The 15,156-nt window shown below is 39.8% G+C and overlaps 1 protein-coding gene across 1 annotated transcript in view; it reads right to left on the bottom strand.

Moving 5' to 3' along the window:
* The window catches only part of mgll (monoglyceride lipase), a 46,369-nt gene that overhangs the window by 7,037 nt on the left and 24,176 nt on the right, over positions 1-15,156 (bottom strand). Inside the window, exons 5-7 of the mRNA XM_036579121.1 lie at positions 7,594-7,704; positions 5,066-5,155; positions 849-1,064 (exon numbers count right to left, since the gene is read on the bottom strand). Of these exons, the coding sequence (XP_036435014.1) occupies positions 849-1,064; positions 5,066-5,155; positions 7,594-7,704 (417 nt within the window). The remainder of the gene's footprint in view (positions 1-848; positions 1,065-5,065; positions 5,156-7,593; positions 7,705-15,156) is intronic.

Raw genomic sequence — 15,156 nt, 5'->3', positions numbered from 1 at the left:
CACCAGAGTTTAATGGAAGTCTGTCGTAAACAGGCAGTCTGGGGCAGTCAGTCATGTTGACTTTGATGGTGGAGATGGAAGAGAACCTATAACCGCTGTTAGCTCACTTTCAGAGCTGTGCACTCTAGCTGTAAGGATAAGGACAGACTTCTCTTTTCTGCTTCTTTGTGAAGAAGAACAGTGACCAGCAGCAGTTTTCGCTTATGAGATTTCATATTGGAATGAGTTTCCATACATGATTCCTCGTTACATGGGAAATATATATATATATAACCATATACATTCCTATAACAAACCAGCAAAGTGTAACAAAGTGTTTTCATCTTAGATCTTGTTCAGTAATATAACAGTGTCTTGTTACAGTTGATGTCATGACATCTTATGTCACATGCTTATTTTCGCAAAGCGCACTCTAGTTAGACATCATGAGATCAAACATTATGAAATCTGTAATGTGACACTGTTATATTCCTCAACCAAACATGTAATGACAGCTTGACAGCACAAGACATCTGCCTTGACATGTGTATGGCATGATTCTGTCTAAGTTGAGCAGTGTTTAAGTGTTTTCTCAGGTTGATAAGCTGTAACCTTAAAACTCAAGAGCATTCTCAATGCCTCAGCGTGTATCTGCATCTGAAAGCATACATGATTGTATGCTTATGATTTTGTATATGATTATATGTGAGTTTGTGTCAGTGTGTCAGACTGTCTATGTTTAGGAGTATGTATGTATGTATGCATACAAGTCTGACTGACTTTGTTTTAAAGTCCTTTTGACTGTATACCTGTTTCTGTGCATGTGTGTCTCTAAGTGTGTTTGTTTATGTGTGAGATGTCAGACCCACCTTTAGTTTCTTGTCTGTACTCTGAGCTTGGTTATACATGAGATGAGATCCTCCAATGTCACAGAGCTTGTCTTCGTTGCCATGGAGAATGAAGAAAGGCCAGGTGATGTTGGGCAGCTCTCTCTCGATGCGCGTGGTGGCAGACATCAGCTGCATTCCAAACGAAACGCGCATCCCTCCGTGATAATTCAGCTCATCTGATTCATACGCCTCCACCTGCAGCACAAGAAGAGAACTGCATCAACACTGTGGGCAATTTATCTAATATTCTCAGAATAACGTGAACCAATGAACCTTACGAGCAATGGCCAGCTGGCTTCTGTTGCAGTAAAAGCTTTCCTTAAGTTCAACTGGATGCATGCACAGAGATGACCATATTGAGAAATGAGCAATATGAATAAAATGTGTTATTATTAGTAGTAGTTGTAGTGGTACTATAAAGATACAGGGCTTCCACTAAATGTATTTTCCATAAAAAGTTAGCAATCACAGTTAAGGTACTTTTAACCAAGCTTCACAGTTTTGTCATTTATAAATAAAAGAACTGTAGATTCCAGAAAGGTGTAAATAGGCAACTTCATCATGTCGGAGTTAGTTAAATGACTGATGCAGCGAGCTTTGTTGAAGAGCATTACTGCCACACCCACCTGTCTACCCAGACCAGTTGTATTTGCTTAACTTTGTTAGACAAAGTGAACAGAATCATGCACAAGCAGGAAGATAAGCTACCAATCATAACTTTGTCTGATGGTTCTCAGTGGTGTGTTCCTAACTTCCTCCTTCCATTTTTATGGTTACTTGGAAAAACCACAAGCATGCAAAGCACTTCTAAGGACATTATCCAAAGCCATAATTCTACCACTGAGTATATTCCACAGGAAATTACATCTGTTATGCTGTATATGCTTGTACAATCTTCATAAAAAAAGCACTGTCAATAGAATGGGATGCTTTGGAGCAGTCATACACAAGCTTATACTCAACGTTGAACATCGACTAGAGGGGTATAAAGCCTCCAGCACTGGCCAGTGAAAGAGTGGAATTGCGTTCTCTGGAATGATGGAGCTCCATCCAATAGCTCTAGGATGAGCTGAAGTGGTGTTTTGTGATCCTGAACTAATCATTTAACATCAGTACCTGACCCCACTAATGCTCTTGTGTGTAACGTTTGAGGCATGGAGGCGGGATGCAAATGCGAGTTTTTATTGAAATGAGAGTCCATAATGAAAACAAAACAAAACCTAACTACAAGCACGACAAGCAAACAAGAGACAAGGTTACATCCACAATGCAAGACCAAACACAGAAACACTGATTGAGACGGGTACAGATATATACATGGTTATAGGGACAAAAACAAAACTATGGACTAGAGACTTGGGGGAAAACACAGAATGAAGTTCATGCAGGCGAAGGAACTGGGTGGCAGACTGAGCAGGGAACTGGAAAGTTGGCACTGAAGCAGGACACTGGAAGGCCGTCACTGGACGCTGAAAGATTGGCATAGGAGGGGGTCGCTGGGAGGTTGGCGGCGGAGCATAATGCTGAGAGGCCAGCACCGAACCAGGACAGGAAATGAGAAAAGGAGTGGCCCAGGGTGCAGGAGCAGAAACTGTGGCATCCCAGGGTGCAGAAGCAGGAGTGGCCCAGGGAGCAGGAACTGGGACTGGTGACGCTGAGGCCATGGGCAGGTCTGGGGATGTAGAGGCTACCAGCAGGTCAGGGAACTCGGAAGCAACGTCCTCGGCGGCAGGCTGGGCCGCAGCGACGTCCTCGGAGGCAGGCGGGCCTTGCTGCGACGTCCTCGGCGGCATGGCTGGGCGTCAGCGACGTCCTCGAGGCAGGCGGGCCTGCTGCGACGTCCTCGGCGGCAGGCTGGGCCGCAGCGACGTCCACGGAGGCAGGCGGGCCTGCTGCGACGTCCACGGAGGCAGGCGGCCCTGCAGCGACGTCCTCGGAGGCAGGCGGCCCTGCAGCGACGTCCTCGGAGGCAGGCGGCCCTGCTGCGACGTCCTCGGAGGCAGGCAACCCTGCTGCGATGTCCTCGGAAGCAGGCGGCCCTGCTGTGACGTCCATGGCTGAGGCTGGCGGGCCTGCTGTGACGTCCATGGCTGAGGCTGGCGGGCCTGCTGTGACGTCCTGGCTGAGGCTGGCGGGCCTGCTGTGACGTCATGGCTGAGGCTTTCTGCCGCTACAGGGAGCAACAGCTGAAGCCGACAGAGCAGATGGTAGCTCTCCTGAAGTCTGACCTCATTTTCCTTGATAAGGTCCTGCAAACTCGCTGCTTCCCTGTGTGGTCTTGCATTCTGTAACGTAGCCTGCCGCCGAGGACGTTGCTTCCGAGTTCCCTGACCTGCTGGTAGCCTCTACATCCCCAGACCTGCCCATGGCCTCAGCGTCACCAGTCCCAGTTCCTGCTCCCTGGGCCACTCCTGCTTCTGCACCCTGGGATGCCACAGTTTCTGCTCCTGCACCCTGGGCCACTCCTTTTCTCATTTCCTGTCCTGGTTCGGTGCTGGCCTCTCAGCATTATGCTCCGCCGCCAACCTCCCAGCGACCCCCTCCTATGCCAATCTTTCAGCGTCCAGTGACGGCCTTCCAGTGTCCTGCTTCAGTGCCAACTTTCCAGTTCCCTGCTCAGTCTGCCACCCAGTTCCTTCGCCTGCATGAACTTCATTCTGTGTTTTCCCCCAAGTCTCTAGTCCATAGTTTTGTTTTTGTCCCTATAACCATGTATGTATCTGTACCCGTCTCAATCAGTGTTTCTGTGTTTGGTCTTGCATTGTGGATGTAACCTTGTCTCTTGTTTGCTTGTCGTGCTTGTAGTTAGGTTTTGTTTTGTTTTCATTATGGACTCTCATTCCAATAAAAACTCGCATTTGCATCCCGCCTCCATGCCTCAAACGTTACATTGTGGATGAATGCAATCAACACATCACAGCAACATTCCGACCTCTAGTGTAACGCCTTCTCAAAAGAGTGGCGGCTGTTACTGCAGCAAACAGGGGACACAATCCCTATTGATACTCTATTTAAGGAGAAACAGTGAATGATAAGGTGTCTACAAACATTTCAAAATAGAGTGTATTAAATGCTAAATATATCTGACTTCATTGGGACAACTAACAAAGCTTGTGCTGCTAATTACATTCTTCTACATTAATGCTAGTCTAAATCTGTCAGGAATTGCAATTCAAAGAGAGAGATGTGGCTGTCAATGGTTGATGCCTCAGTGACCTTTAGCTTCCTTTGTTTGTCTATGGCTGAAAGAGCATTGAGCAGCTGGCTTTTATTGTGGTAAAAGCTTCCCAAAAGTTCAAGCCAGATGATTTGATTCTCACAGGCATTTCCAACAACAGGTGCTCTTTTATCAAACTGCGTGTTTAATATATTACTACAGCCAAACCAATAATTTTCCTATTTTTTCCAAGTTACATAAGCAGTGAATTAAACTCCCAGCACTCAACACTCCTCATGATTTCATACGGTGTCCTAAAATGACATTTGTACCATGCATTGCAATTCCCAAATGTCCACTAACAGTCTTTGTATCATCGGGAGACAATATCAACCATCAGTTTCTAGCACTGAATGCTTTAGAGCACTAGCTTCCCCTGTTTGTCTATGGCTGAAAGAGTAATAAATTTCTACATCTAAACCACCAATTTTCCTATCAAATTACATAAGCAGTGAATTACATAATTCCTACACTCCCAGCACTCAACACTCTTCATGACTTAATAGGGTGTCCTAAAATGACATTTGTACAATATAGTTCAGTTTCCAAATGGCCACTGACGGTCCTTGGAACAGTGGGAGATATCATCAACCAACAATTTCTAGCACTGAATGCTCTAGAACCCTAAAAGGGAGTATGCTACCCAGCAAAATAACATAATTAAAGAAATAGGGATCAGTGGCATTATGAATCAACCTGAAAATCTGTAAAATATTTGCTTATATTTGCACTGTTTGTGAATTCTACTTCTGTTGACTCACTGTAGCAGCATAGCTGTATTTGAAAAAAGTGACCCCATTTAGTTTTTGATAAACTATGTAAGTATAATATACATTTGATGTAAACAAGGGTACAATCTGTGATATTGGACTTAGGCAGTACTTTACCACCTTACATAGTGTTCCTGCAGTACAGAAATGTATCAGATGCTTGCCCCACTTACACACATGACTGTTCACACACATCCCTGGTACCGTACCTGCTTGGGGTCCCGTGAGACCCTTTTAGGATCGATGGCGCCGAGAGTGAGGCTGGGAATCATATGGCTGAGGACTTTAGCAAGGAACACCTACAGACAAAGAACAGTTTACACCACAAAAAAGAGACATAAATGGAGATTCTGGTCCTAAAATCTGTTTGGCTGAACTACATCCAAAGTCACTGTAAAATACTCAACTAAACACACACTTATGCCTGCTTATAACAACTGCATTTTACAGTACTGCACACCTAACTAAAAAGAAAATGATGCTGTGAATGGACTGTCATGCTGCTCACATAAACCACCAAATATATTGAAAGATAATGTAAGAATGTGTTTTTTTAAGCTGCTCACTAAAATATTGCAGGCTAAACAGGCTAAAAGATAGCAAAGAGTCTAAACCACTTCTTCAATATTATTCATTGTTAGCCTTGTATTTACTGAATGACTCACAGTAAAACTGCCTTAATTGTCTTAGATGCTTGGCTTTTTATATCAATACTTAAGTAGGATTAATACTACTTAAGCAGTATTAAACCTAGTGTGGGAACACAAATGTGCAACAGCATTACCGTGATGCTAACACAGGAAATCACATATAAATTAGCATTATCACTGCAGCTGTTATTTGATGAGCAAAAACTATTGAAAACATTGCTATATTATAAGATTTTCATTTTTCTATGACAAAAAACTAAAAGGCTTATGGAATTACTGCAATATACAGTATTGGGTGACTGACAGTTATTGTCCTCCTTCAGAAGTCCATAGTTGCTTGGTGACAACAGCATGCTCTAAATAAACTACTTTTCTTGGTGGACAAATTGTTTACTATGATTATTATTATTAATTATAACTTATAGCATTTGTGTTTTTTTATCATATCCTATTCATCTGTGTTTTATAAAAGCAATAAGCCACTCAAGGCCATACATTACAGTAATGTTACCCAGGATAAAAATCACAATACCATTACTGTCACAGTAACATTTTGATGTTCATTACTGAACATCAAAATACAGAGAGCTTGTAGAACAGGGAGGTATTCTGCACTGAGCAAACTGATGTACTGAATTTACTTAATTCAAATGCGCATGTTTTTTTCCACACAAATAATATATATTACATCAATTTAAAAGTAAGTCAACCGAAAGATTTATATTTAATTAATGTGGAAATGATGTACACATTTGAATCAAGCAAATTAAATACATTACTTTCCTCACTGTAGACAGGGGTCCCTAAACTTGTCATCATGTTACCTTCGTTTTAATATGTCAATTAACTCCCAGTTTTATGAAATATTGATGATTGTGGTCACTCTTTCAACTGTAGGACCAACAGTGGGACCACACTTCACCCACTCTTACAAGTTCTAATAACTCACATATTAGTAGTTACTGAATAACTGCGAGTAGTTACTGAATAATCCGTCTTCAGATTAATAACTGAATACTAATGGGTTAGCAAAGATGTTTGGCTGTGGCCCACAACTGCAGAACCTCTACAGCAGAGTGAATTCAGTAAAAAAAAAGCTAAAGAAACATCCTCCTCCAGCTCCTTTTCATGCTCGCTGCAGAAGGAGCTGATGCAGAGAAGACGTGTCACTCGTCAGTTTTTGCTGAGAGAAAGATCCAGATCATCTTATCTCCTCTAATCAACCCAGTAAGTGATTTCAGTATGCAAATTTATTCACTGGAGACTAGCACTCCTTGTAAACAAAGTCTGTTCTGACCGAGGATGAAAATGTGTCAACTTGTTAAATACCGCGGGTATTTTGTAGTAAATAATTACAGCCACTTAGAAAACTGTCTTGAAACGTGGTTGTTTAGTTTATGTGAAAATGGGCAGAAAATTACAAAGCTGTACAAATGTACCGCCCCACTTCCCTGACTGACAACAGGGAGCAATGAGGAAGCTCTGCCTTTCTGTTCCCTCAATTACTAGAGTCGTCGTGTTTTTCTTTGGGTTTAACCCTTAGAATTCACAGTTTTGCCCAGTGATTATAAAAGCGTGGTGTAATTTGATGTTATTTCTTACTAACCCTTATTTCTGATTTGCCCATAGAAACCCATTGCATTCTGTTTAAAGTATGAGTTGTACATTCATTTGCTAAGGTTTGAACACCGGTAAAATTACACACTTTTATTTTCACTTCGTCATCAAAACGTCATTTGACCAGGGGTGCCCAAACTTTTGCACATGACTGTAAATGTTCAATCGAAACCGTATTTGCATTTGTAAATAGAAAAAGAGATATTTTATTATGGTTTTAATGTAATGATGTTATTGTTTTCTCTACAGTCATGTTTTCCTAAAAACTATCCTTTAATTTTTACCTTGTTTTTCTTGACATTTTTGACGTTAAAACAAAACAAAACAAAAAAAACTCAGCAGTGTAGACCCAAACCAGTCAATACAGAAATTAAATCCAACGTAAATGTAATCAACTACATAATACTATAATTCATTAGTAACACAGTTAAGTAAAGTACAGTAAAGTGGGTTTGTGGGTGTCTGTTCACCTTAAAAGGCGTGGCAGATTCAGGGTTCATTTGGATCATCGGGCCGATCAGAACCACACCTGCAAAATCCTGTGGCCTCTCACACGCTGTCAGAATGGAGATAGCACCACCCTGTAACAAAACATACGCACGTCAGGGAGCTCGAAAAGAAAGCACAATATAATACCAATCTGACGCTGCTGTGAGGCCTTCGCTTTTACTGCCACAGAGAGATCACGAAAACAAACCCCTCAGGAAATGAAGACTCCTATCACATCTCAACTGACAACTAACTGAACACTTCTTTCTTAGGCTTACAAAGAGCTACCATGAGCAGTGAGTGACAAGAATCAGTGATTCATTACTTTTCAGTGTGGCTGCCATTTTGTTCTCACTGTGTTTAATCAGTCTTTATTAAGACTTTGAATATTCATGAAGGGAGACTAACACTCAAAAGAAGTAGGAGGGGTCAGAAAACAGTTCCCACCAGTTTAAAATGACTCACAGTACTAAAAGACTGCTTAGAGCATGCATGCACACACACATAGAGAGATTTGTCTTTATACGATGTCAGGACGTAGGCTCATAGGCTTATTTGTATGTGCGTATATATGTATGGTGTAATTTGATGTTATGTCTTACTAGTAGCGCATTGAAAACAGTCATATGCAAAAGGTTTCAAATTAAAAATAACATGTTTTGTTTCCGACAACAGCAATATATATAGTCACTTATTTTTTTTTTCTTGCATAATTTAAAGACTCCATCCTTTACTTAAAAAAAGAATTTTGATCAACAGATCAACAGAAATCACCCAAAATTACTTGGAAAGAAATCTTGATACATTATCTTTCATTACAAGTTAAGAACAAAACCACTTATCTCCAAAAATGTGATGTGACCTAAAAACATTTATAACTTAAACAAAATATTAAGGGCACCTGGTGATTCCAAATTATGTGTGTTCTTTTTTCTTTTTCAATCTATGTACTATTATACTGTCTCATAGACATATTATACTATCTATAATATTTCTAGCACATGTACACACACACACACAAACATCCTCTTCCGTGACATCTCATTTTGAAGTGTGTGTGTGATGTTGAGGAAAGTCTGTGTTTATTCAGACAGTTCCTCTGGGGTCCCAAGGTGGAGTACAAGGTCAGGTACGCAAACAAGCACACACACATGTGGCATGTAGACAATTGTTTAACACACAGTGGCGCAGAAACATAGGCATTCACACGTATACAAGAGTTTCTGAGGCTTTAACACAAGCCTAACTGGAGATACCGAGAGAAAAAGTAGAGCAGAGTCTTTCACTGCCTCTCTGAGACACACACATACATACACACACACACACGCACACACACACACACACACACACTCCATCAGTACTATTGGGAATAAATGGCAGCATTGTGTTAGTGGCCCCATAACGAGCTGAAGACTTTGAGCTTATGTAAGGGTCTACCAGTCTGACATTATATAAGACACTGATAGACACTGAGAGAGAGAGCGAGTGAGAGAGAGTGAGAGAAACAAAATGAAACAGAATGATGGAGAGAGATGAGGAAGAGAGACAGTAGTACAGAAGCAGAGATCGAGAGAGCAAAATAAAGAGGTGATAAAAGATTAAAAACTATTGCTGTACATCTGTGACCTCACAGCAATCTGATTCAATTCATTAGAAATCTATTGAGTGTACATCTGTGACCTCACAATGATTTGATTCATGATTCTTTAGAAATCGATTCAGGGTACATCTGTGACCTCATAAGAATTTGATTTGATTAGTGTCTTCCTTAGAAAATGATTTGGCAAACGTCTGGAACCTCCGTGATTAGATTTGTTTACAAATCTACTCAGTGTACATCTGCGGCCTCATAGTTATTCTTTTTGATTATTATTCTTTACAAAACTATCCACTTTATTTCTTCGCACCACAATGCTTTAAATGACTCATAGACAGAAGTGTAAACAGACCAAATGTTAAATGCTAATAACATCCTAACATGATAGAAATGTGGAAATAAATAAAAACAGAAATAAATGTCAAAAAAAATTGCTGGGATGCTTAAATGATTCTATGCCAACACTTGTAATCTGTCAACAGAAACCTGAACCTGCGTGAGAGAAATGCTTCAGTCAGAGGACTCTATTTATAGCTGACACAAATTACGTACGGTAATAAAGTCATTTCATTTCAGCCTTTTAATTACACTGGGAGTCAGGTACAGGCAGAAAACTGTAAAGCAGTGGCATCATAGCAATGTTTAAAGGGCACAGCAACTGTGCTTTTTCAGGCAGTGATTATGAAGCCACATTCATACATCCTCCAAGCTCTGTGCTTTCTTGAGAAGTTTATTCTCGTAACATTCCTGTTCCTGAAGTACTTACAGGTTCACTCAGCTGTAGCGACAGCCGCAAACTGCATGTTGTCCCAGAAGGCCTCAGAGACATTTAATGGGATATAAAACAATAACTTAACAAGTAAGCTTGCACTCGCAGTGATACAGTTTGAATATGATTGTTTAGAAAATGATTGCGTGTACATCTCTGACCTGAAAATGATTTGATTTGATCATGATGATTTAGAATATGATACAGTGTACATCTCTGACCTCATAGTGGTTTGATTCAGGTTTCTACAAAACTATTCAATGTACGTCTCTGACCTCATAGTGATTCTATTCAGTTATTTGCAAAACTGCTCAATGAACATCTGACCTCTTAGTGATTCAAATGATTATGATTCTTAAGAAAATGATTCAGTGTACATCTCTGACATCACAGTGATTTGATTTGATTATGACTCTAAAAAACAGTGCAGTGTATACCTGTGACCTCATAGTGATTCGACTTGATTATGATTCTTTAAAAAACAATTCAATGTACATCTCTGTCCTCACCATGACTGAATTTGATTACGATTCTTTAGAAGCAATCCCATGAACAACTCTCATCTCACAGTGCTTTGATTTGATTATGATTCTTTACAAAATGATTTAGTGTACATTTCTGAAATCAAAGTGATTTCATCTGATTATGATTCTTTGCAACACTATTCAACGTCTATCTCTGACCTCAAAGTGATGTAAATTATTTTCGATTCTTTACAAAATGACTGAATGTTAATCTGTGACTTCATAGTGATTTTAACTGAATATGATTCTTTCCAAAACGTTTCAGTACACATCTCTGACCTCACAGTGATTTGATTTGATTATAACTCTAAAAAACAGTGCAGTGTATATCTGTGACTTCATAGCGACTTGACTTGATTATGATTCTTTGAAAAATGATTTAGTGTACATCTCTGAGCTCATAGTGATTCGATTTAATTATGATTCCTTACTAAATGACTTAGTGTACATCTCTGAGCTCATAGTGATTTGATTTTTATTATGATTCTTTACAAAATGATTCAGTGTACATCTCTGAGCTCATAGTGATTTGATTTGATTATGATTCTTTACAAAATGATTCAGTATACATCTCTGTGTTCATAGTGATTCAATTCAGATCTTTACAAAAATATTTAAAGTACGTATCTAACCTCCCAGCGATCTGGTTGATTATGATTCTTTTCAATTCAAAGTAAATCTTATCAGAACTGAATAGTGCATATTTATAAGCGAATGTTATTAGAATTCTGCTTAAAAAATGTTTTCACATGAACAGCCTTAATAAAAGCACTGAACGAAAGAGTGAGGGAGGGGAAAGGAAAAAGCAAAAAATCCAGCAGTTTGAGTACTGCAATAACAACAGAAACATGAGACTGGTGAGAGAGTGAGGGCGGGAGACACCCAGAGACAGAACGGGAAGGCAGTGTGGTTTTGATGTACAGAGCAGATCTAAAACAGAGAGAGAGAGTGAGAGATGAGCATGGGCAATGGGCTTTACACACTTTCACTATGACAGCCCGCTTTACTGGAACATCACACACGCGTGTGCACACAGTCACCACCATACTCAGAGGAGAAAAAGAAAATTGTTCCCAGACTCATGCGTGCTCTTTTATTCTCACTGCAGTTGTGAAATCCCCTCCCTCTCCTTCAGATGTGACAGCCTCCAGCTCAAAACATGAACACCACAGATACTAAAAAAAACCCCAACATTAAAGGATTAGTCTAACAAAATTTTAATTTACACAACATTTCCCTTCATCCAAATGTAGTTGATCAACCAAGACATGTTCAATGTCTGAAGTTTGCTTCTTTTGTTGGGCACTCTGTAGTTTCAGCCATTATGTAATTTACTGTTACCTATTAAAATGGAAAAAGGTGCAGACAAAATTCTGACTTAAAGGTTGCTTCTACTGTTGTTTTCAGCAAGGCAAGACAAGAGGAAAACTGTGTACATTTGATTTGTCACTGAACTATTCCCTTAAGAACACCTCTAACCATCATAATACACTTTCGAAAATGATGTGATAATTAACATGTCTTTTGTTTTCTCACTATTTTAAAGTCCCAGGGAAGTGTAAAATGTTTGCACTGTTGGTATGATACTGAAAATGAGTGTTATATTAAACATCCAGGAAAGTTTGAATGAAAAATGTAAGATTAAGAATGAGGCCATAATAAAAAACATCTTTAAAATCAGACCTATCTGCAGGGGTGTAAAGAGTACTGAAAATCCCTACTCAAGTACAAGTACTGTTACTGTAGTGATAATTTACTCAGGTACAAGTAAAAGTATTAGTAAATAAAATTACTCAAGTTTGAGTGAAATAGAAGTTCATTAAAAAACTACTTAAGTACCGAGGTACTTAGTTACTTTTTCGTATTTCCATTGTCACAACCTGAACATATTTCTGAGCTGACTCAGCTGCATCATTGGAAATAATCTGTACAGAAAAACACTAAAGCAAAAGTTCTGAGAGCTGAGACTGATCACAGTTCACTCTGCACAGCTTTCTGTGAACTGTGTAAGGAACAAGGTTTACTTTAAACTGCATGTGTTTTATGGTTAGATGATTATATAAGACATCCTAGTTTATCTTTTCTAATAAGGTATTTTAGGACCCCTGAAAGACTGAACAGATCTGTTACTGTTTAATTAAGTTAATTTATGAGAAAATTTTAAGAGTCAAAATTATGAGTGGATTGCTTAACTAATAATGTAGTTTTAGTGAGAGTTCTGCTGCCCATCAGCTCCCTGGACTCTAGCTTACATTAATCAGTGCGAACCATTACAGACAGTAAACACATTCACAGCCTTCAGACTGTATATTTTCACTGATATCTGTTCAGAACATTTACACCATTAAAATCAGCAGCAACATCAGCAATTTACCCAACTTTGATTTTTACTGCAAAATATTTCACTTGTAATCATGCTGATCACTTCATACAGAATCAGACATTATTATTGCATTTCACAGTTAAACAGCTACACAGCTAAACAACCTCTCAGCTAAAGACAAACACCAAGGCAGAGAGACAGAGAGAGACAGAGAGAGAGCGAGCGGATAAAAGAGAGGAAGACAGAGAGAGAGAGAGAGAAAGAGAGAGAGGGCGGGGAGGTAGGGACAGATCAGATCAGGCCAGTCAACGACAGCGTGACACAATCACTGTCCAGAGTTTACAAAGAACCTGTATTAGACTAGATTTTTTAGCCGTTCACGACCGTTTATCTCCTAATACAGGAGCTAAACCAGGCTGTATTTTAAACGGCAAACTGTAGGCTGTGGGCAACACCTGTCAACTAAAGTAGCTGACAGACACTTGTAATAAAATATATGCAGCAGATTTTAAGTTTCATAAACAGAAGCTTTATAAAAGAGAGAAGAAACCCATAAATACGATATCTGTTTAGCTCAGATCTCAAGTAAGAGTAAAAGTACTACTATGTCATTCTACTCAAAAAAGTACCATTACAGGGAAAACTGTACTCAATTACAGTAACGAGAGTAAATGTAATTCGTTACTTACACCTCTGCCTATCTGAGATCTGGCCACGGTCCTAATATTCTAATGAGCATGTGTGAGTGACATCCCTCAGTCCAACACTCTTAGCCTGCTATGCCACTGAAGCTGCAGAGGAATAAGTAAAACAAGCTGTACATGCAGGTAGTGTTGCAGACTGTCCCCTGCTGTGTCCATGACTCACTAAAGAACATTATCTGGCTTTTATATGGCGACGTCTTGAAGAAAGTAAGGTTCTCAGGGAATGCTGGCATGGCCGGTTGAACAATCAAAGACTAACAAACAATTGAACGGAACCAACAGACGGATGACAGGTAGACAGATGTCAGCTTGGTTGTTAGGTTTCTCTGTGTAAGTTTCTCTGACTCAAACACAGAAAGACCACAGAGGAGCACAGTTTTGTTAAAGCTATGTGGGCAGGACAAAGCCTTGTGATTGGAGAGGACGGTGCTTATGTAAGCACTACTCAAGATTAGGACTGGTCAGTTTACACTGAAGGAGGATTTGGGCAAAATCCATCAGCCATTTAGTGAACATTGGTAAGATATTCACCTGCATCTCCACCATGCCCTGCGATGGACTGGCGACTTGTCCAGGGTGTATCCTGCCTTTCGCCCAATGACAGCTGGGATAGGCTCCAGCACCCCACCGCGACCCAGAAGGATAAGCGGTTTAGATGATGTATGTATGTATGTATAGTAAGATATTCACAGGACATACAGGACACACTACTTTGAAAGAAAACATAGATTTAGGTTCCCTGTGGTGCCACAAGAGCAAACGTATCTCTAACACAAGTTGTGTAGTTACAGCGCATATTTGTATTAAAATTCTGACTACATTATGCATTGGTTGTGTTAAATGAACACATATTGTCTTGCCCTTAACTTGTCCTTAACTACATGTTGTTGTGTGTTTTAACACAACCATTTTGAGAATGTATGATGTCAGAAGGTTCAAGAGTGCAGTCATGTCCTTCTTCACTCTTCAAAACATCTCCTTTTGTGCCTGCTCAGGCAGTGGGTCACTATATTGTGAAATAAGTTGCTATGTGGGTTTCCTTTGTTATGTCCAGATTTACAGTATTAGCTGGAGTTTGGCTTATGCTGATCTGCAACAGGATCAATGATAGTTTAGGAAAAAATCTAATTTACATAATTTTCCTCTCACCTCAAATGTACTGTCAGCAATGACATGTTTAGTGCCCAAAGTTTGCTTCTTCAGTTTTGCACTGGAGGCTAATGTAGCTGACCTGAATGAAAGCTTATATCACTAAATTGTCATTGTGCAAACTGCATACCTATATTTTCATTACTACATTACATCACTACTGTGTTGAGCTGTAAAATAATCTCTAATAGACTTAAATAGAATGGTTTCTGGCTCTGTATGACACACTGTTATCTGCAACAGTGATAAATGACAAAAGCTAAAAGCAGTAGCAGCATCTCAAAGCCTAAATTTTGTCTGTAGTTTTTCATCCATTGTCAAAAAATACATAACTGACATTAAGTAACTCTGTTTTTTTTGCCAAACTACCACTTTCATCATAGTGAGGCTATGGGCTGCCCCTGAATAGCTGAATGAAACCTTGATTTGGCCTGATCTGTAGTCCATGGCCTCATTAAATACACTGGCAGCGCTGACT

This window comes from Colossoma macropomum, unplaced genomic scaffold (genome assembly GCF_904425465.1).
Source record: "Colossoma macropomum unplaced genomic scaffold, Colossoma_macropomum, whole genome shotgun sequence".
Classification (NCBI taxonomy): Eukaryota; Metazoa; Chordata; class Actinopteri; order Characiformes; family Serrasalmidae; genus Colossoma; species Colossoma macropomum.
This window is presented reverse-complemented; position numbering and strand designations above follow the sequence as displayed.